This window comes from Citrus clementina, unplaced genomic scaffold, assembly GCF_000493195.1.
Source record: "Citrus clementina cultivar Clemenules unplaced genomic scaffold, Citrus_clementina_v1.0 scaffold_1, whole genome shotgun sequence".
NCBI lineage: Eukaryota > Viridiplantae > Streptophyta > Magnoliopsida > Sapindales > Rutaceae > Citrus > Citrus x clementina.
The window spans coordinates 16166984-16190493 of NW_006263303.1; the positions used below are offsets into that span (position 1 = coordinate 16166984).

Consider the following 23510-nt stretch of genomic DNA (forward strand, 5'->3'; position numbering starts at 1 on the left):
TGAATTTGATGAACGTGTTACGAGAATTGAGGGCCCCATGATTGAGGTCCAAAAAGCTGCCAGAAAGAAATCCCTCGCAATGAAGCTAAAGGTGACATGGCATACTTCGTAACTCATGGCTCCTACCTAGTTTTAGAACTCAACAATATAATCTCAGTTGGGTTACTGAGAGAGAGTCAGTCTAGGAATCAAGACAGGAGCTGCGGAGCGAGGATTTGGGCGGCAATTGAGAGAGAAATACATATTGAATATTATGATTCTTATTGTCTTTTTTTTAATATCATTTTTGCATGGTTTTGAATTTTGAAACTTCGAACAATTATAGAAAAATAAAAATGTTGATCTACCTCTCAGACAAACCAGACAACTGGGTTTGGAGAAAAATCTGAAACATCTGAGATACTCATTCTCTCTCTCTTCAATCTTTTCATCGCTGAAAATTTGGCTAAGCTCATGGGTTTGACGAGATTTTGGGTCATCTTTTTCAAATTGGGATGTTGATATTCCACTAGATTTTGCTCAGGTAATCCTTTTTACCCCTAATTTCAAATCATGCTTTGTTGCTTTTTCCCCTTCCTCAAATTCAAGATTTGATTCTCCCCCTCTCTCTCGCTCTCTTTATAAATACCCCTCTCTCTCGCTCTCTCTTTAGAAATCCATCTATGTGCCTTTGCTTCTATCCCTTCTTCAAGAATGTATGTAACAAGTAGGTGAAATGATGGAAATTAAAATTTAGGGTCCTTCTCCAAATCTTTGTCCCCTTTTTTTGTTCTTTAAATTAATATTGTGTTTCTTGAAGGTGACCAAAATCTATGGGTCAGGAAGATCAAACGCAAAAGTGCAGCAATAGTAGTAGCGGTAATTGTAGTGGTGGTGGTCTTGGTAATATTGTTAGATCTGCAAAAAAACAAAAGCCTAAAAAAGTACCACAAAGAGGACTTGGTGTGGCACAACTTGAAAGAATTAGAATAGAAGAACAAAAAAGGAAAGATGCATCATTAACCGCATCTTCAAATCAACCTTGCTCTTCTTCAATTTCATCACCAAATTCAATGTTTATGCCTTCTTCTTGTTCATCAGTCATCCAAAATATTGAAATTCTGAATTCAAAAGCAAATACTGTTCCATCGACAAATAATCCTGCTGGTTGTTCATCATCAAGTGTTTCAATTCATCATGGACATGCTGCAAATGTTCATAAATTGCATAATTCTTGTGATTATAGCCTCGAAAAAGAGAGCGCTGGGGTGGATCCGGGATTGAATTTTCGATCAAATTTTAATAATTTGCCTTTTGACTCGGTCCCAGTTTGGCCTTTCCCTAGCTCGATGCAAAGACCACAGCTATTCCTGCATCCTTCTTCTTCAATGGTATGGCAATTAATTTCATGATTTTTCTTTACTTCTGACTTATTTTTCTTATAGGGGCTTTATTTTTATTTTGTTTTTATTTTTCTTGATGCATGGAATTTGTTTAGGTGTTTGAATCTTCATCAGCAACTTCATCATCATCTATAATAAATTTTCAGATGGAGCCCCCTTCAAACCAAAGCTATTATAGCAATAATTATCCACCTATGTGGCCAGAGGAAGATAAGGTATATAGATGCTCTATTTTGAAAAGATCTCATCTTTCATAATTTGCTCAGATTTAGTAATTTAATTCAATTTTTCTTTAACAATTGAATTTGGTTAAAATTTAGTATAGATGGTTGGCATGAAGAGGCCATATCCTTTTTCTATTGACCATCCACCAGCATTCTCAACTTTGCACTACAAAATACCACCCATTGTTCATCCCAGAGTGATCAGCAGATCAGAAGACTCAGCTTCATGTGGCAGAGGACACACACTCATTTTTGAACCCGGTTTCGCAATGTCCAGGTAACTAGCATAACTTGTAATTTTAGTTTCATCCCTTATATGGCAATTTAATGTGTGTATACTTTCTTTTTGCTTACATGTTCATTGCTTTTAATCATTCCAGAGAAGGCTCTTCATGCTCAGCGTTCATGTTAGAGCCTAATAATTCCAAGAAAAGCATAAAAGAAAATGGGGTTCTGAATGGAGGGTTTCTCACATTAGCTCCTCCCACAAGTACTTCATTGTGTCAAGGATCAAAATTCAAGCGCCCTCCACATTTTCTAGCTTTCACCAATAGTGAATTCCCTGATTTTGAATTGTTACCTTATCAAGTGAGTTTATTTTTAAAACAATAGCACTTTAATTTTTCATTCTACTAATTTATTACGGTTGATTATTACGTTCAACTTACATTTCTTGTTTGATTCTATCATTTGTGAAAAAGGGAAGTGTTGTAGATCAAATGCATCGGCCGGGCCAAAATCAAAGGCAGCCTTACTATAGCTTCTTCCCACAATCAATGGCTCAAACTGGCCAAGCAACAAGCACAATGACGAATTGTAACAATGGTGAAGTAGGTGAAAGTGTTGATCTCAATTTGAAGTTATAAGTTGTTACAATAGCTCATTTCTGTACCCAATTTTTTTTCCTCTGTTTACTAGGCCACTTGTTAGTATCAATGAGATCACATACTAGTAGTTGTTTTCCTTTTTCCTTTACTTCACAAGTGGGTTGACATATAAATTTGCTTATGTAAGCTTGAATGTGAAAGCAACCCCAAATCTTGCCCATGTGAAGATAGAGAGAAGAGGAAGATAGGGTGATGTAGATTTGTATGTTTTGATGCTATACTTTCATGAAGCAAAATTAATATTTGGTTGGCAGTTTCATAATTCATTGGTTTAATGCTTTAATTTGCATTTGGTTATCATAAAGTGAAATATTATAATTTTTAAACTGACATCAATCTACGTGTATTACAATGAAATTTTATGCATACACTTGTAGTATATCTCAATGGCTTATTAATGTAGCTAAAAATTTTACTATCACTATTATATGAAAGATCTACATCTATCTACTTATATTTTTACAAAAAAAAATGTTGGGGTCCCCATAACGACGACGAACTTGTGCCCTCAACTAGCCCTCACCATTTTGGCTAAGTCCCTAGTGGCAAAATGAAATTGAAATTTTTGTAACCTAAATTTCAAAACTTATGACATGAAATGAAAAATTAAGGATAAAAATCTTGTAAGTGTTGGATTTGTCATATAGATCTTTATATGTTAACTCTTAGGTTTGATCATTGAAGTCCGAAGATTGAAAGTAACCCCAAATCTTGAACACGTGAAGATTGAAAGAAGAGAGATACATGAAGCCATGACTTGGTTGTCTTGTGCCTTTGATTTTAGGCTTTTCTGCTTCTGTTGGTTTGGTTGGTTGATGAGTCAGGCAAGCCAGACACTTGATTTGGTAACAAACTCTCAGTATGTGTGTTGTGTGGGGTCTTCTCTTTGATTCGGTGGGTTCCCTGAATCTGACTCTTCATTATGGTTATATCAGTGATAAAGGTGGAGGACCACATTACAAAAGAGAAATTTGCCAGCAAAATTTATACAACTGCCACAGAGATAAGCAAATTATTCCTCAGTCCCGCGGCCCGCCAGACTATTTCTATTTGCATACAGATTTTTACTTAATAATGTTTATGTAGTGGGAGTATCCTCACTTTACTTTAATAAATAAGAATGTTACTAAAAAAATAAAAATAAATTAAAAAAATACATATTTTAATAAACTAACAGATAAAAAAATATAATTTTTAATGTATTAAAATAGGTATTTTTTTTAATTTTAATGACATCCTTATTATATATATATATATATATATACTTTTATTATAATATTTTTGCATTATACTTCAGATATTTAGCAATAATTTTCCTCAAATCTATTTATCTTTTTCATTTTTTATACACGTCATTTAATTTGGTATTCTTGCTCGATTTGGATGAAGAAAAATTATCATATTGTCTGGTTCTTTCGGAGGATAGATCTAAAAGAATTCACTTATCCCAACAACACTGAAAAAAAAATAATGTCTGCTTACCTTGTAGAAAGTATCTGGCCAACTATGTTAGGTATTAGCATTATCATTATGGCTTTGAACCAAAGAGTTGGACGATTGACACCCCTCTAATCTTTTAATAAATCTCCTTTTCTAATCATTTTTATTTTAATTTCAAAAATGTCATTTTTTCTTTTAAATACACTCTTCTATTTTTCAGTTTATTTTGTTTATTGCTAAAATTCAAAGTAGTATTTCACTATCTTAATTTTCTTTTGTAATCTTGTTGTTACCCTAAACATAAATTAAAAATTTTCTGGATGATAGATTTTTTAATGTCAATTATTAAATTAAATTATACATATTTTAAATTACAATTTGAAAATAATCTTAGTTATAAAATTCTTAATCATTAAGAATTAATAAAATAACAATAGATTATTCTAGATTTTTGTAATTTATTTTGGTTTGAAGGAAAAGAACAATAGATTATTCTAGATTTTTGTAATTTATTTTGGTTAGAAGGAAAAGAACAATACATTATTCTAAATTTTTGTAATTTATTTTGGTTAGACGGAAGTGCTAGGTTGAAAACAAAAAGAAAAAAAAATGGATTGACTATGATGAAAGTGATTTGCTTGAAAAATTCTTAAATGTGTTTAATTTTTATTTGTCCTTAAATATAATTTTATTTGAAGTGTGATTCTATTTAGATAATCGAGGAGTGCCAATAACTTCACTCAACCTAAATACTTTTAAATTTCAACAGGCCAGGGAATACTATACTTTTATTTACCATTCTTAAGTTAATGCACCAAAACGATATCGATAATAAATGACAGGAATCAGGATATGATTGGGATACAATGATTAATGAAAAAGAGTTACTTTGAGGTTTCCTGTAAAACAAGGCATGGAATGAAGCCACTGCAAAGGAGTTCCAAAAGCTACGAAGGAAACTTTGCCTGTTATCCCTAAAGTAATTAACTTTTATCCATTGAGTGATGGTCCTTTCACTAGATGCCATCGGATCACTAAGACAAATGAGGCAATGAATTATCTACCAATGCTGGGATGGAGCGACACACACATGCATATATGTTTGAAATACGCTCAAATATCTATTTAATTAGCTTAGAATTCTACTCCCACTAATATTTGGGAAGAAATATTCTACCTCCGCCCATAAGTCATAGTGGCGCCCATAACAAAGAGCACCACAAAGCGAAGGCCTAAGTGGGTTATTTTTGTTTTAGCATTGCAACGTTTTCTCATTTTTTATTTCACTAAAATATTTTTGGAAAGGAGAAAAAAAGAAAAAAATTATCTGAATGTATGCTTTTATGCATATAATATCTACATATTTTGTTCTTAATCATATATTTTTTAGTTTTTTTTTTATTTTTTATTTTTAGTTAATTAAACCATTTTACTGTTGGAACTTGTGGGTAAAAAAAGGCTTAAAGAATAGTAATTTGGAAGCATTGAAGAATTAGTGGAAGCCATGTCTCAGGTCGAGTGTACAGCACGTAAAGAAAAATTTAATTTGCGTTAAAAAGGAATTTTAATTTTACAATTGTACTTCTGCTCATAAGTCTGTTACTTATTAAGTAATGGTGGATTGAATTTCATAAAAAGGATTCTTTTAGCTTTTTTTTTTTTTTTTTTTTTTTTTTTTGATGAGAAAATATAGCTTTCATAGGACTAAACTGAAAAGAGTGACATGATATGGGGCGGGAAAGATCCCTGCCAGACAGCTTGATGATCAAATACAAGAGCTTCTTTTGCCAAGGCATGAGCTATAGTATTACAATCTCTTCGGACACGCTGTACTCTTGACTGACTCATCCTAGTTAAATTGTCTTGAATTGATGACACAGTCCAGAAAATTTCTGTCTTGCTACCTTGTTCTGAATTAGATCAACCACTACACCCAAACCTGCAACCTGATCTTTGATTACATTAACTTTGAACCAACCTTCCGGGGGAGGACTCCATGTCTGCTGCCTTTTAACTTGCTGATTTTTGTATTTCTGAGTGTCTGGTATTTTAATTCTTCGATATGATTCCAGCATTGCTTCAGCTCTTGCAGCTGATAATTGCGAATCTTCTTTCTTCCATTCAAAGATGAGAAGATTCCTTGAATGCCAAATGGCCCAACATAAGGCAGCTATCAGCTTCAGCTCCTTTTTGCTTCTTTTTCTACCCATTTCATGCAAGACACTCAACATATCTTGGTGATTGAGCACCTTCACTTCCTCAGTAAAAACTGTGTTCTTCCAAACGTTTTGTGCAGCCTTGCATTCCATAAGAGCATGAAATGCATCTTCACTTTTCAGGCCACATCTATGGCAAAAAGGATTTGGTAGAACCTTTCTTTTCTCGAGATTTTCAGCTGTCGGTAGGAGGTTCCTTGCTGCCTTGCACATAAAAACCTTGACTTTTTCCAGAATTTCTACAGCCCATATAACTCCCCAATGGCTTTGAGAAGTATCTGAAATACTAGGCTTGTCTGGAAACTTTAGCTTCATAGCTAACTGATACCCACTTTTGACTAAATACATTCCATATTTGTCATAATGCCACATGTACTGATCCGGTTGGGGGGTTCTTGGTAGTGGAATCTTCAGGATGCTGTCAGCATCTTCCTCCATAAAGTGCTGCTTGATCTCTCTTTCTTTCAAGTTCTGTTCCTCATCAATCAAGTCAGATACCATAACATATTGATCAATTGTTTGAGGTGAGAATTTGAAAGTTTCTGGTCTTCGCAACCAGTTGCTTTTGTAAATGTAGACCCGATTCCCTGTACTAATTCTCCATCTGAGCCCTTTTTTGAGGATCTGTCTATCCCATAAAATGCTTCTCCACATAAAGGATGGATTTGATCGTAACTTTGCCTCCATTAAATCCACATGCTTAAAATATTTCGCCTTTAGAACTCTAGCCATTAGAGATTTGTTAGACCAATGAAAACTTGTGTAAAGCACAAATATAAAGGGGCAGAGGCAGTTTAGTAATTTTATTATTAATTAGGGTTCAGATATAACTAAGATATTAAGGAGTCATTTAGGATTTATGTTGAGTTTTGTCTAGTGTTAGGAGTAATTAGGAGTTTGGGTGAAATTGACCTACACCTTGAATTGTAGGTCAGGATTGTTCTTTCTTTTGATTTAATCAATAAAAATCAACCTTAATTTAGACTTAAGTCCTATCAAAGTGGTATCAGAGCAAGAATCCTAGGACAATGGCAGCAAAAAAAGTGGACGCGCTTGAAGAAAAATTGAAAGCAGAGATTGGATCACTCAAGGCCACCATTAACGAGCGATTTAATAACGTTCAACAACAATTTTCATCCCTTGAAGCCATGTTGCTGAAATTGATAGAACTCCACCTCAACCCACCACTGGCAATATCAACAAGCCAAGGCGGCATGGTGGGGAGAAGGATCTGGCGACACATGACTCGTGCTCGGCGACGGTACAGAGGGCGGAGGGCTGAAATCCACTAGTCTCGCACAGCCAGGGGCAACTGTTCATGGCAGATTTGATGGCGGGGAGATCGACCCAAGGGACTTACGGCCTAGGGGAGCCTTTCTTGGCATTGGGCGTGGCGAATGAGGCTAGGTTGCGGCTGGGGGCGGTGGATCTAAGGGTTACGTGGCTGGAGGAGGCACTTTAGGGTTGGGAATCGGCGTTTCGGCACCGAAATAGGGCGCGCAGGAATTGGGGGTGGCTGGGCTTGGCGACTCGACGACGTTTGAGGATGATGCACGACCTAGGCAGTCTGAATTTTGGGCTGGACAGGGCCGTTTTAGGCCAAGGTAGGTTGGGCAAGGTTGCTGTGGGCTAGGGCAGGGCGGTTTGGGGTCTGGACAGGTTGAATTTAGGGGCAGATGGCCGAAAGGATGGGTTACTGACAAGAGAGGGAGCGATTATGACCGGAATGCAGTTGGGCAAGGGATTTCAGCCCAATATGGGGCTGAGTAAGGAGAATTTTGGGCTGGATCTTAGGGATTTGTTGAAACTACAGTAAATTTGGGAGGTTGGAGAGCTTCGATAGTGCGAAATTGGGCGGAGCTAACTCAATTTAGAGTAGATTTTGGGGTAAGAAAACTTAAATGCCCATTTTTTAAGGCAATGAAGCTTATGGATGGGTGTGTAGGGTAGAGTGCTATTTTGCCATCAATGGACTCTCAGAAAGGGAAAAACTAATGGCGATGGCGTTATGTTTGGAGGGAAAGGCTCTTGCGTGGTTTCAATGGTGGGAACAACGATAACAATTGAGGTCGTGGGGTGAATTTAAGGATCGGCTGTTGGAGAGGTTTCAGGCCACTCAAGAGGGAGATCTACATGAACAGTTTTTTGCCCTGGACTAAGACAGAACGGTCATGGAGTATAGGGTGAAGTTTAAGTTGCTATCGGGGAAGTTAGGGGGAATCCTAGAGGTGGTATTGGAAGGGAATTTTATGAAGGGACTAAAGCCAGAAGTTCGAACCTTGCTATGCTTGCTAAGGCCAAGAGGATTAGGGGAAACAATAGAGTTGACACAAATGATTGAGGATGAGAACACAACAGAACGAGTTAATAGGAGCAATTCAATCAGTTTTTCATACCGAAACAACACACCTTTAGTAGGACAGAAAACCCAGACCTTCAGCGAGAGTTCTAAAGCACACAACTGGGAGGCCAAAAAACACAAATATTGGGGTTACAGAGAGATTCCCAAAGGGATCGAGTTAGTGGGGCACGACTAGGCGTGACTTTCAAACGCCTCACAGAGACAGAGATTTAGGACAAGAGGACAAAGGGATTGTGTTTTCAATGCGATGAGAAATTTTCACCGGGGTATTGATGTAAGGACAAATCACTACAAGTTCTGACTGTGTGTGATGAGAAGGAAGAAGCCAAGGAAGAAGAGGCAGTAGTTTCCTGGATTTCACCTTAAGGACAAGGTGTCATTTTGGGAGGGGAGTAATGTTAGACCAATGAAAACTTGTGTTAAGGGCAAATATAAAAGGGTAGGGGCAGTTTAGTAATTTTATTATTAATTAGGGTTCAAGTATAAATAAGATATTAAGGAGTCATTTAAGGTTTGTGTTGAGTTTTGTCTAGTGTTAGGAGTAATTAGGAGTTTAGGAAAAATTGACCTACCTCTCAAATTGTAGGTCAGGATTGTTTCTTTTGATTTAATCAATAAAAATCAGTTTTAATTTAGACCTAAGTCCTATAAAGATTCTGCGTATTGAAGAATCTGCCACCCTTACTTTGCAACTAAGGCCTAATTGAAGGTAGAAACATCCCTAAAGCCTAAGCCTCATTTTCTCTTTGCACGACATAACTGCTCCCATTTAGTCTAGTGTATACTTCTATGATCTGTCTTTGAAGTCCACCAAAATCTCGCAATAGCCTTATGGATATCTTCATTGACACATAAAGGGGTCTTGAAAACACTCATTGTGTAAGCTGGGATAGCTTGGGCCACTGCATTGATGAGAACTTCCTTCCCCTCGCTTGAAAAAAAATTGTTCTGCCAGCTTAATAACTTATTTAAGATTCTTAACTTGATGTCATTTAAGAAGTTAATTTTTTTCCTCCCCACCATAGATGGTAGACACAAGTACTTCTCATGTTTGAAAACTACATTAAGTTGAAAGATTCTCTTAATGTTATCCACCAGGCCAGCTTGTACATTGCTACTGAAAAACATGAAGGATTTATTGTAGTTGAAAATTTGGCCTGATGCTGAGGCATAACAGTCAAAAATACTCTTCAAGTTCTTGCAACCTTCACTTGATGCTTTTGTAAACACCAAACCGTCGTCAGCAAATAGTAAATGGGTGATTGAGATGTTGCTGCTAAACTTAAACTAGGGGTGGGCATGGGTTGGTTTGGGTTGGATTTTAAGTCAACCCAAACCAAACCATAAAAATTTGGATCCAACCCAAACCAACCCAAATATTTTTAACCCAAACCAAACCAAACCATTTGGGTTTGGTTTGAATTTTATTATTAAAATAATTTTTATTTTAATAAAATTTAATTATATCAAAATTATAATAATTATTAATTGTTATTAATTATTAAATTGATATTAAAATATAAAAAATATAGTGGATAAAAATTATAAATTTTACAATAACTTAATCCTTAAATTAAAGAATACTAGAAAATCAAAATAAAGTTTAATCACAAAAATTATTATTTTTCAATAAATAAGAACCTACACTTTAATAATAAACTTTCACAAACATGACATTAACAATCTAGTAATAAATTTTGCCACTTGTTATTTATTTAATTATTCAATATTTATTTTTATTTATCGTTTTGGTAGTTTTACGTTATGTTGTCTACTTATATGTTTAATTTTAGGGAGATTGCCAGTTTCCCCCCTACAGTAATCAACATATATTGTTTTTCCCCCTTCTGCTTTTATAATGGCCAAAAACTCCTCTAATAGTATAAGTTTACAATATTACCCTTATTTTCAACTACTCTTTTATTTATATTTATTCTAAATTAAATAAATCACATGAATAGAAACTAAATAAAAAATAAAGCATTAAAAATAAGAAATATTTGTTTTGATATGAACAAAAAAATTAATAATAAAATTTTTTTATACTTATTTATTTTTTGAAAATTTTCTTATAATAAATATATAAGAAAGTTATTAGTCAAATGATAAAAAAATTATTATAAGAAAACTTGATTGACAAATAAAAATTTATTATAAGATAAATAATAAAATATTTTACCTATACTTTTTACATTTAATTTTAAAATATTACAAAATATTTATTATAAGAAAATGTTCACAAAATAAATAATTACAAGAAAAAATTTTATTATTAATTTTTCTACTCATATCAAAATATATATTTCTTGTTTTAATACTTAATATGGGCATTACATTCAATTATTAACCAAAAATTAGCCGACATCTAGCATATCGGACCTAGTCCAAGCCGAATTATTATTGATCATTAGTAGAGTCTCCTGCTCTTTCTATGATGATCTTTCCATGTGGGAGGAATTATTTTTGTAAATAAGAAAAAAAATTTATGTTATTTACAACAATATTTATTTAATATAAATTTATTTTTACTGTTATTTTTATTTTCTAACTGTTGACGATTAATCACGCCGTAAAAAATTTAATGGTGGTCTTTCACTTATTTGTGTTAATTTATTTTGTTTTCATTTATTTTATTTGAAAATTTAAGTGTTGGGGTTTTATCCATAACCCATGGGTAAACCATACCCAAACCATAATGAAATGGTTTTCTACATAAAACTCACATCTAACCCATTTTAATGATTTACCCAACCCAAACCATTTAATTTGGTTTGAGTTTCGATAAACCCATGGGTTGTGGGTTTATGCCCACCCCTAACTTAAACCCATAAACGACCTTGTTTTTCTCTGCTTGCACTAGGAGATTAGAAAATGCTTCTTTCTCATTGAGACCATACTAGAGCCGATTAAGAATTCGAATTAAAATCTAAGGATTCGACTACTAGCTTAGGTCACCTAGTATTTTATATAATGTTGAGACACAAAAATACAAGCTAGATCGCACAAGAGAGGCACAGGCAAAGACTAGCAGCAGTGTCGTCTAAAGCTTTCTACAGTTGGTTCTATTCATTCTATTGCTCTCTATTTAAGCATATATTGTTAATTTTCTTATATCGAAGTTAAGGATGAAACTCATTCAATGAAATAATTATCTTTTTGTTTAATTAATTTCTTACATATCGAAGTTAGATCGCACAAGAGAGGCACGGGCAAAGAATAGCAACAGTGCCGTCTAAAGCTTTCTACAGCTGGTTCTATTAATTCTATTGCTCTCTATTTAAGTATATATAGTTAATTTTCTTATATCGAAGTTAAGGATGAAACCCATTAAATAAAATAATTATTTTTTTATTTAATTAATTTCTTACATGTACTCTTTGATTATAGTGTTTGTTTCACATGATTAATTGAATAATTATTTTTTTCATATTTAATATCTTATATTTCTTGATGGTTAAGAGATTGTTTGATTAAATATAAGTTTGGTAAAATAATAATTAATGTTTCTCTTTGATTATTTATTTTTCAATAAATTAAATACATAGGATGCTTAAAAATGATACCTTGAAGCGTAAAAGGACTTACATTAGATTTACCAACTTGAGCTTAATTATTATATCCATGAGATTATATAGATTGATTTTAAGTTAATACTTTAAAATTAGGGTTTAATAATAATTAGATAATTACTAGTTGAATAGTAGTGAATTTTGAAACTTTAGTAATCTTTATATTATTGAAATCTCCCTTGCTTTAATTTTTTTCTTAGTTTAATCACTTTAATTTCTATCAAAATTGAATTTGTTCAAGTAATTTAGGATGACTATTGGTTTAGATTTAAATTAGACTTTTCAATGTTTAATAATTTATGTGCGTTCAATCTCATAACTGATACGACTCAAAAGTGTATTACTCTCAAGTATAAGAGTGTCTAGTTATAATATAATCGGGTGAGACCGGGGTTGAACCATAGGAAATTTTAAATCTAGTAAAACTAAGAAAATTAATTGTGGGGAAAAGAAATTATTTGAAATCAATTTAAAAATAACCTAAGTTTTAGGATCCACTCTCTGTATTCAAACTATAATTTTAATACTCTCTCATTTATATTTTGCCTCACTTTTACCAATTAATTATTATATCATTTTATTCTCAAAAAAATATTATATCATTTAATTCTATGTGTGTGGATAAATATAGAATAAAGTACCTAATGTGCCACACTATATTAATGTGTCGACATTATGTCAAAATACCATAAAATCCAGTGAGATTTATAAATTAACATGATATAAAAATAATTAGAAAAGAATTAAATAAACTTAAAAACTCATTTGAGAAAATAATAATAATTAATAGTTTGAAACATTGAGCTTCATCATTCACCTCAGCTTAATAAAATTAGCTACTCATATTAAAAGAAAACACAATACTCTTTTTATTTGATAAACTTTTTAAAATATATTATAAAGAAAATTGATACAAACGGAAACAAGAAAAGAAAAGAAAAAAAGATAGAAAGTCTTCAATCTCGGCTTCAACTCTCAAAACAGTTCTCTCCTTTCTGGCCTGCATCCCCTTGCCTTTTATAGGCAAGGGAATCGTCTTCTTTTCTTTTATTTTATTAATATTAATATGTTATTTTATTTTTATATTATATATATATATATATATATATATATATATATATATATATATATATATATATATATATATTGAATTGTGTAATGGTCAGGAGGCCATCACACCAACATGCTTTTGTTCGTTTGTTCTTTTTTTATTTTTTATTTTTTTATTTATTATTTATTATTACATCTTTTCAATTATGTTCCAGTAGTTCTTTTTTGTTCCCGCTTTTAATTCTAATTCCATCTTTATTCTTGAAAAATATTTACAAGATAAAAATTAACAAATTACGAATTAATTTAACATAAAATATATTTGGGGAGCATTAAAATAATTTAGAAATAACGAACGCATTAATCGACATAATAAGTAAAAAACTAATAATTTTATCCTTATTAAATGTATACTTTTTAGTTTCAATCACACCCCCCAACCAACTTATTGCTAGGCCCTAGCAATTTAAGAGATAAAAATTTAGAGAAATTTCAAAACCAAATTGAAAATCTTTTTTTTGTTTTTGAAAAATTGTGTTTACTTCCTTCATCAGATTAATGACAACAATCAAATAAAAGTATAAGCATTATCTTCAGCCCAAAGAAAATCACACCCGCTCAAAACAGTTCAGTAAAATCCTATAAAATGATCAATCATCAGAGCGACATTAATCAAGCCACTTTTAAGAATGATACATCAAACCCCAAAATCTCACGATTAAGAGTGACTCTCTCAAAAGAAGATATACCCCAAATTAATTTGTCACTCTAAAAAATGGTAAATTTGAGAGAATAATAAAACAATATTACACACTCTCATCAAGATGAAAAAATAATGCCCACACCTTAGAAATAAAATGATCTCAAGTCTAATGAATTACTAACAAAATTTATTTTTATTTTTATGCATCACCACATCTTTTAGTCCATATTACCAGCTTTTACTTCAGACTATAGTTCCCAAAAATCTAGAAAAACTTTATTAGGACGTAACGTAAGCTAGGGTTATGGCTAACAAAAAGAGTAATAGGGAAAACAAAAATATATGTTTGAAAAATAGGGGACTTTTGGAGATTATAAGGTGCTTTTTTTCTTTTTCCTTGGATATTTTTCTCTTTTTTTATTTATTAATTGATATATACATATCATCTTTTTTTTATAGCACCATTATTAGGAATACATAATCATCCCTATTTTTAAACATAATTGGGTGATGGAAAACATAAAACATAAGATGATACTCCTCATTGGAGTAGGAAAATATGATAGGTTACCAAAGAAAAAGTTTTTTTTTTTTCAAAGGCTCAAAGGGGTTAACTATAGATTCTTTATAATAGGGTTGGCTAGAAAGGCTCAAACGAATCAAAGATGGCATTCTGTCATCTTTGAGGGTTCTATATAATCTTTCATATCCACTAGTTCAATAGACTTTTAGATGCGGTTGCACAAACTTTCTTTTTTTTTCTTTAGAAAATATTGAGATCTTGTACAATAAATTGTGAAGCTTTATAGGCAAACAAGGTTACTCTCCAAGGATAATAGGCTCAAAAACTCGCTTGGTCTTTTCATAACATGTACATTCCTCCAAATGGCTTAATCAATTTCACTCATTCAATTTCTCAATTTACGTTTCAACATGCAAAGGGAAAAAACATAGTGTAACATAACTCAAGGCCAAAGATAATACGAATACCAAAATTTGAAAATCATCATGTTATCCAATGTTAAAAGATCACACTGAAAAAGAAAATAATTTTTTTTTTAAGAAAACACTAAAAAATTGGGACTAATTACAGAAACTTAAGGGAGATGATTAAGAGAAAAAGAGAAAAAGAGAAAAAGACCGAAAATAAAAAGTTAGAAACATTTTTTTTTAGAAGAAAACACAAAAATTAAGAAGATGCGTTTCTAGAGACACTACATTCTATATTCTGCCATCTTCGACTCAAATTTTTATCCAAAGTTAGTCTTTACAACAAAAATTAGTAAAAACATCACTAGGACTGAGACATTCGACAATTATCAACAATTCTCTCCCCCCAACCTGAAGGAGACATTGTCCTCAATGTCTAAAGAAAGGAGTAAAGTTTATAAGATATCACCTGGCCACTGCTAGAAATATTTACAGACGGAAAGTTAAATTTAATTTACACTTTTTACAAGAGTTACTGCCATCGTCATCAGTTGCCCAATCCAAAGCCGAAGTCATGGGATCTGGCTCTGGTTTGTAAGCGATGGGTTTTTGATGGATAGTCAAATGGGCCTAAGAAGCAAATGTAATTAGCGCCTCCAAAGTTGCAAGGTCTCTTGGCAAGAAAATAAAAGCGTCAGCATGATTCAACATTTCAGATATTCTTTCTTACATACCTGAGACAACTAACTCTTCTCCAATTGGTGGGTCTAGTAGACATCCTAAAGGTTTTAAGGCTTTTGGAATGATGCCTAACACTTAACTTCCTCGAACGAAAGCAGCTTCAGAGACAAGTTTTGATAACCCGCAGTCACATCCTCCATATACAAGATGTAGTTTCCTCTCTGCTATAGCACGACCAAGATCTACAACTACTTGAACGAACTCCTTATACTTTTCATAGCGAAATCCAGAAAGCACACAAATGTTTTTAAGTTGACTGCTTGAAGTTGCTGCCATTAGAACAATTCTAAAAAGAAACAATTTGTGAGTGTTTGAAAAAAAGTTCTTATTTAAGGATCTTGGTGATGGACATAATGATATACATCTGTAAATGGAGTGGTGTATTTGTCAAATGACGCGTGAAGCTTTTAGCTTAATAATTCAAAGGCAAACAGTGAAAAGAAAAAGCAAACGGTGATTAGATAAAATAAAAAAAAACACACAATAATAATAATAATGCAAAAGATAAAAGAACAATAAAATAAAAGGATACTTACTGGTAGTTGTGATTGTGGCTCACATCTTCCTCTGGTTTTACGTCCAGTAACGGCTTGAACGCATTCTATGGGTTGAGGATAGACTTCCCATCCAGTTTTTTTATAAACTGGCAAACAGGGTCTTTTAGAGTCAGATTCCCAAGACTAAACCGTGTACTTTCCTTTTGGAACAGCTTCCACAAATTTTGAATTTCACGTTGAACATATCCGCTCGGATGCGTCTCAAGAGATCGTAAGATATCATCCAACGATTCTTTACTCATGCCATCCTTAACGAATTTGATTTTATCTTCACGATTTACAGAAACCATTCCTAAAGCTTTACAACGTGGATTTTTGCAAGCAAGTCTTACGCAGTGAGAACATTCAGAGCCAAGTCGCTTAGCTCTTCTTTTTGTAGCAAATGTACTTTTACCAAAATCAGGCATGTAAGAAATGAATGGATCAGAAAACTCACCTGCCAATCGGACATTTGCTTCAATTAACCAGCGAATGTCAACAAGAATCCTATTGATCATTAACAAACGCAGTCGTTCACAACGAGCTTTGTAAATCTTCTTAAGAGCATTTTGAGGGAGAGAAAAAAAATTTTAATGCAAATTTTGTTGTATTTCTTCTATACTTGACATTGAGGTTTCAGTTATTGTGAGAAACTGAGAATACCGACTTAAAAAGTCATGGAGTACCGTTATCCGCCATTTATACGGGAGAGTGAATCAAAACAAAACGAATCAAATCTGCAAAATCAAATCAAAAGTGAAGAAGAACAATAAAATAAAACAACAACATACAAGGAATATAACTCACCTTCGTCCTTTTATTGAATTTAGTTCTAATTGCAGATTATAAATACCATCATCTATTTCTTTGAGTTATCTTTCTAGATCTTTCACGTGAGATACTAACTCTGGTGGTTGCAGATCCCAAATGGGATGTAATTTACAAAATCAGAGCAATTTCCTCAGGTGAAATTTTACATGAAAAAGCGTTTTAAGATGATCGAAAAGGAAATTTCTCATGGAGGTACTCATGACAAGTATAAAAATTTGGTGAGCTAAATCACAATTGTCAAACAACACACAATTAAAACAATGCAATGCACTCCATTCAAGACATAGGGGAAAGGAAAAAGAAAAAAAATCAAATAATTCAAATGATAAAGTAACTGTAAATCAAATTCACAAAACGTTAAAATGAAAAAGCTTAATCAAAATTTTGGTGGGTCACTCAAATGGATTTCGGTATCTGCTTCATGTGGTTGGTATTCCAGATATGATTTCAATCTTTGGCCATTAACTTTAAATGTGACACCATTATTTGGATTTTCAATTTCTATGGCTCCATATGGATACACATTTTTTACAACAAATGGACCATTCTACTTTGACTTTAACTTCCCTAGAAATAAATGAAGATGAGAATTATAAAGCAATACTTTTTGACCAATTTCAAATGTTTTCCGAAAAATTCTTTTGTCATGAAAAAATTTGGTTTTTGCCTTAATAATTCTGGAATTCTCATATGCATCATTCCTTAATTCCTCAAGTTCATTTATTTGCAATTTACGCACATTGCCATCATCATCAAGATTTGAATTAAAAGCTTTAATGGTCCAAAATGATTTATGTTCAAGTTCTACTGGTAAGTGGCAAGATTTTCCATAAACAAGTCGATAAGGTGACATTCCTAAAGATGTTTTAAAAGCAGTACGATATGCCCAAAGTGCATCAATTAGTCGAAGAGACCAATCTTTACAGTTTGGATTAACTGTCTTTTTTAAAATTTGTTTTATCTCCCTATTTGCTAATTCAACTTGACCACTTGTTTGAAGGTGATAAGGGGTAGCAACCTTATGGGTAATTCCATATTTCTTCATTAAGGACTCAAATGGCTTATTACAAAAATGCTTACCTCCATCACTGATAATGGCTCGAGGTATTCCAAATCTGTTCAAAATATTTGCTTTTAAAAAGCGGATCACAATCTTGTGATCATTGTGCCGATAAGGAATCGCCTCGATCCATTTTGAAACATAATCAATAGCAACCAAAGTGTATACAAATCCAAATGATGATGGAAAAGGGCTCATAAAATCAATTCCCCAACAATCAAATATTTCAATGACAAGGATAGGGTTTAAAGGCATCATGTTTCGCTTTGAAATAGACCCTAGCATTTGACAATTCTTACACATTTTACAGAATGCATGTGAATCTTTAAATAATGTCGGCCAATAAAATCCACACTGTAATATTTTTGCAACTGTCTTTTTTAAAGAAAAATGACCACCACATGCTTCAGAATGACAAAATTGAATGACCATACTTACCTCGTCGTCTGGTATGCATCTTCGAAAAATTTGATCGAGGCAATACTTGAACAGGTATGGTTCATCCCCGTAAACGTTTTTCACTTCTGTTAAGAATTTCTTCTTGTCTTGGGAACTCCAGTCACATGACATTTCACATGTTGCAAGATAATTAACAATATTAGCATACCAAGGCATTTTGTTTATAGAAAACAAAAATTCATCAGGGAAAGAATCATTGATGGGTGTTGTTTCAATTGAAGACTCATTTGTAAGTCTTGAAAAATGATCTGCAACAACATTTTCAGCGCCCTTTTTGTCTTTGATTGTCAAATTAAAATTTTGAAGTAGCAAAATCAATCGTATCAACCTTGGTTTGGCATCCTGTTTTGACATTAAATATCTCACAGCAGCATGATCAGAATAAACAACAGTAGATGAACCAATTAAATACGAACGAAATTTATCCAATACAAATATTACAACAAGTAGTTCTTTCTCAGTTGTAGTGTAATTCATTTGAGCACTATTCAAAGTTCTACTTGCATAATAGATGAAAAAGGGCTTTCCTTCATTTCTTTGACCCAGAACAGCGCCAACGGCATAATCACTAGCATCACACATTAGCTCAAAAGGCAAAAGAGTAGTTATTTTTTTCAAAAACTTGTTGACAATTTTTAGTCCATTCAAATTGTGTGTCTTTTATTAGGAGGTTACAAATTGGTCTAGATAAGGCACTAAAGTCTTTTATAAACCTTCTATAAAATCCTGCATGTCCTAAAAAAGAACGGACTTCTCTAATTGTTTTTTGTGAGGGTAATTTTGAAATGACTTCAACTTAGGCTTTATCAACTTCGATTCTTTTTTAAGACACAACATGGCCCAAGACAATTCCAAAAGTGGTCATGAAATGGCATTTTTCTCAATTTAAAACTAGTCCTTTTTCTTTGCACCTTTCCAAAAAATTTTCTAGATTATCAAGACATGTATCAAAAGAATTACCAAATACAGTTAAATCATCCATAAAAACCTCTAGACAATTTTCAACCATGTCACTAAAAATGCTTAGCATGCACCTTTGAAATGTTGCAGGAGCATTATAAAGTCGAAAGGGCATTCTCCTAAATGCAAATGTTCCAAATGGACATGTGAATGTGGTCTTTTCTTGGTCTTCTAAGGCTATATGGATTTGATAATAGCCAGAGTAGCCATCAAGAAAGCAGTAGTAGGGATGTCCATCTACTCTTTCGAGAATTTGGTCTAGAAATGGAAGGGAAAAATGATCTTTTCTAGTGGCATCATTTAATTTTCTGTAATCAATACACATGCGCCAACTAGATGGAACTCGTGTTGGGATTGGTTCACTTTTTTCATTTTTTACAACAGTTATTCCAGATTTCTTTGGTACTACTTGAGTTGGACTTACCCATTGACTATCAGAGATATGGTAGATAATTCCTACATCTAGTAGTTTAAGAACCTCTTTCTTTACCACTTCTATCATATAAGGGTTTAGTCTTCTTTGTGGTTGACGGGTTGTTTTGGCATTTTCCTCCAAGTGTATTCGGTGTGTGCAAATTAAAGGATTAATGTCTTTTATGTCTTTTAAGGTCCAACCAAATGCAGTTTTATGCCTTTTTAGTATAGATAACAACTTACCTTCTTGATCATGCGTAAGCTGAGAAGAAATTACCACCATATATGTCTGCTGCTCTCTAAGATAGGCATACTTCAATTCTTCTGGTAAGGGCTTTAATTCGAGCTCTGGTGCTTCCTCTTCGTTTGCTTCTTCAGGTTGTATTGTATCTTCAAAGCTTGATTGGTCATCGTCACCTATAGGTACCTGCATAGAATCAAGTGTAGGGCATATTTTAGCAGTATCAAAATCTAATTCCTTACTTGATTCAACAGAACCAGCAAAACAAATTTTCGCAGATTTTGTAAAATTCTCATCCTAAATGTGTTCCTCAATGATTGGCTCGATGATATCAATTTCCTCATTCTCATTATCATCATCTTCTTGGTGGTGAGGTTGTTTACACATGTTGAACACATTGAGTTCCAGTGTCATGTTGTCGAAAGATAAGTTTATTAATCCATTCCTGTAATTTATCAAAGCATTGGCAGTAGCTAAAAATGGTCGACCCAATATAACAGGAATTTGTTTGCATTTATTAGCAATTGGTTCCGTTTCCAAAACAATAAAATCCACATAATATATGAATTTATCGACCTGGACTAATACATCTTCAATTATTCCTTTTGGAACCTTAATCAATCTATCAGCAAGTAAAAGAGTGGTAGAAGTTTGTTTTAACTCACCGAGATTGAGTTGTTGGTGCACTTAGTAAGGAAGTAAATTAACACTGGCACCAATATCAAGTAAAGCATGTCCAACTTTATGATCCCCAATAGTGCAAAAAATAGTTGGACAACCAGGATCCTTATATTTCAAAGCACTATCGGTTGAGAGAATAGAACTTACCTGTTTTGCTAGAAAAGCTCTCTTTTGCACCTTATGTTTCCTTTTCACCGTGCACAGATCTTTCAGAAATTTAGTATAAGAAGGTACTTGTTTAATGACATCCAGCAGAGGAATGTTGACTTTTACTTGTTTAAAAACTTCATAAATTTCTAGACTGTGATTTGATTTCTTTGGCTTTATTAGTGCTTGAGGAAATAGGGGTACAGGAAGAGAGTTGGTTATTTCTTCATGGTTTAAAGGTTCGACAGACTCTTCCTTATTTTCTGAAATTGAATCTTTACTAGTTTCACGAGGGTCCACAATGTGTTTTTCGACTACTTTACCACCACGAAGGGTTATAACCGATTTGATTTGACTCATATTTTGGTTTCCTGAATTTCCTATATGAGGATGTTGTTGACTCTTGGGGTTTGATTCAGGTTGAGCTGGAAACTTTCCTTTTTCATGTATGGTCAAAGCAGATGTAAGTTTGGAGATAGTTTCTGTCAAATTGGTTAAGGTTTACATCGTTTGGTTATTGATTGACTCTTATTTTTCAATAAACGAATGCAATGTGTCTTCCAGAGTTTTTCTTGGTGGTGAGACATATGGTGGGTAACTCTGGGAGTTTTAGAAATTTTGACGTGGAGTGACTGGTTGTGAAGGTTGTGCATGATTGTCATTTCTCCAACTGAAATTTGGGTGGTTTCTCCAACCAGAGTTGTAAGTTTGGGAGTATGGATTTGGATTTGGCCTTTTGAAATTGTCAACGACATTTACTTATTCATGCAAACTTTCTTTCAGAGCTGGCAAAGTTGGACTTTCCTGCGTAGAATGGTCAGTAGAATCGCAAACATAACATGAAATATTTTGAACAGACTTTACATGATCATTCTTTTTCGACTCTAATGCTTCAACTTTTCTAGTTAATGATGCAAATTTGGCTTGAAAATCATGGTCTTCCCTAAGGTTATGCATGCCTCCACCAGATGGAGATGACTGGGGTTTACTTGATGACTCATAAGAACCAACTGTATCCCAGTGTTGTGCATTTTCTGCTATATAATCAAGATAGTCTAATGCATCTTCAAGACTTTTATCCCTAAACTCACCATTACACATCATTTCAATGACTTGTCTACCTTGGGATGTTAATCCCTCGTAGAAATAAGACACTAATCTCCATGTTTCAAAACCGTGATGTGGACAAATGTTAAGTAGTTCTTTAAACCTATCCCAACATTGGTAGAGAGTTTCTCCTAATTTTTGAGTGAAAGTGGTGATTTGTCTTTTGAAAGAATTTGTTCTGTGGGGTGGGAAGAATTTTTTCAAAAATTGTGCTTGCATTTCATCCCAAGTCCGGATGGATTCTGACCTAAGATTTTGTAGCCAAGTTTTAGCTTTATCCTTTAGTGAGAAAGGAAAAAAATTAAGCCTAATTATATTCATGCTACAATTTTGATCAGTACATGTGTTACAGACTTCCTCAAATTCCCTCAAATGCAAATATGGATTTTTAGACTCAAAACCATGAAAAGTAAGAAGAAGTTGAATGATACCAGATTTGAAATTAAAACGTGATGCATCAGGAGGGAAGATTATGCATGATGGTGACCATGTTCTAGTAGGATGCATAAAGTCTCTAAAGGTCCTAGGTTGTTCATGAAGATTTTGCAAGGCTTGGTCATTTTCGTGCTTCGAAAAATTTTCAGCTCTTGTGTCAGCCATATCTAAGAGTGGTGAAGGTGATCTTCTAATTAATCTGTCATTATTTGTACGAGACCAACGACGCATGCAATGCTAATGATGTGTGCTAAACTAATGATGCAAAAAAACGCGAAATGAAAATTGCAGAAATAAAAATAAACTGGAAATTAAATAAACAAAAAATGCGAAATAAAAATAAACAAACTAAAAAATAAATAAAATAAACAAATTAGGTGGTGAAACCAGCCATAAACAAAGAAATTAAAAGAAACAGTTTAGGTGGTATTTTAAAACCAGCCATATAATAAAACATAAAATTAAATAAATTAATGCACAAAAATAAATGAACTGAAATTAAAATGTTAGGTGGTAGAATCGACCATATAAATAAAAATACATAAATTAACAAAATTTAAATAACAGTCAAGCGGTAAAACCGACCATTTAAAATAAATGCGGAAAGTAAATTGCAGAAATTTAAAGAAATAAATTTGATTTGGGGATTGATTTGCAAAGGTTTCTGGGCTAAGATAAGGTTTCTCACAAATTTTATGGATAATGTTAAGGTGTGAAAGGAAGAGGGGTGCTAACTGAAGTTTTACAAAAAGAGAATAAAATAGAATCACAGAAAAATGGTAACGACAAAAAAATTAAAATAAATAAAATAAAGAAAGACAAACTAAAACCAAATTTAGAAAACTCCCGGACAACAGCGCCAAAAACTTGACACGACTCAAAAGTGTATTACTCTCAAGTATAAGAGTGTTTATTTATAATATAACCCGTTGAGATCGAGGTCAAACCACAGGGAGTTTTAAATCTAGTAAAACTAAGAAAATTAATTGTAGGAAAAAGAAATTATTTGAAATTAATTTAAAAATAAACTAAGGTTTAGGATCCACTATCTGTATTCAAACTATAATTTTAATACTCTCTCATTTATATTTTGTCTCACTTTTACCAATTAATTATTATATCATTTAATTCTATG

The 23510-nt window shown here is 33.0% G+C and overlaps 2 protein-coding genes across 4 annotated transcripts; one reads left to right on the forward strand and one right to left on the reverse strand.

Moving 5' to 3' along the window:
- Positions 1–320: 320 nt before the first annotated feature.
- LOC18054000 lies at positions 321–2741 on the forward strand. Of its 3 annotated transcripts, XM_024178103.1 has the most exons (6): positions 321–523; positions 1309–1370; positions 1478–1597; positions 1708–1883; positions 1987–2194; positions 2308–2741. In XM_024178103.1, the coding sequence occupies exons 2-6, from the start codon at positions 1329–1331 to the stop codon at positions 2470–2472; spliced, it is 711 nt and encodes a 236-aa protein (XP_024033871.1). In that variant the 5' UTR covers positions 321–523; positions 1309–1328; the 3' UTR covers positions 2473–2741. The 3 variants fall into 3 exon arrangements, with proteins under 3 accessions (XP_024033871.1, XP_006451746.1, XP_024033870.1); XM_006451683.2 differs by having other exon boundaries at positions 321–1370; XM_024178102.1 differs by having other exon boundaries at positions 321–1370; positions 1529–1597.
- Positions 2742–15579: 12838 nt separating this feature from the next.
- Positions 15580–21934, reverse strand: LOC112095670. The gene is made up of 5 exons (XM_024177776.1): positions 21607–21934; positions 20834–21315; positions 20008–20191; positions 17952–18209; positions 15580–15773 (listed from the first exon to the last, which is right to left on the reverse strand). The coding sequence occupies exons 1-5, from the start codon at positions 21932–21934 to the stop codon at positions 15580–15582; spliced, it is 1446 nt and encodes a 481-aa protein (XP_024033544.1).
- Positions 21935–23510: the final 1576 nt, after the last annotated feature.

Coding starts and splice junctions, on each gene's coding strand:
- LOC18054000 (XM_006451683.2), top strand. CDS start 813: ATGGGTCAGGAAGATCAAACGCAAAAGTGCAGCAATAGTAGTAGCGGT. Junction 1,371..1,477: donor TGCATCCTTCTTCTTCAATG/GTATGGCAATTA, acceptor GAATTTGTTTAG/GTGTTTGAATCTTCATCAGC. Junction 2,195..2,307: donor TTGAATTGTTACCTTATCAA/GTGAGTTTATTT, acceptor TTTGTGAAAAAG/GGAAGTGTTGTAGATCAAAT.
- LOC112095670 (XM_024177776.1), bottom strand. CDS start 21,934: ATGTGTAATGGTGAGTTTAGGGATAAAAGTCTTGAAGATGCATTAGAC. Junction 21,316..21,606: donor TTTGCCAGCTCTGAAAGAAA/GTTTGCATGAAT, acceptor CCAATTTGACAG/AAACTATCTCCAAACTTACA. Junction 18,210..20,007: donor GCTTACGCATGATCAAGAAG/GTAAGTTGTTAT, acceptor GTCAAATGCTAG/GGTCTATTTCAAAGCGAAAC.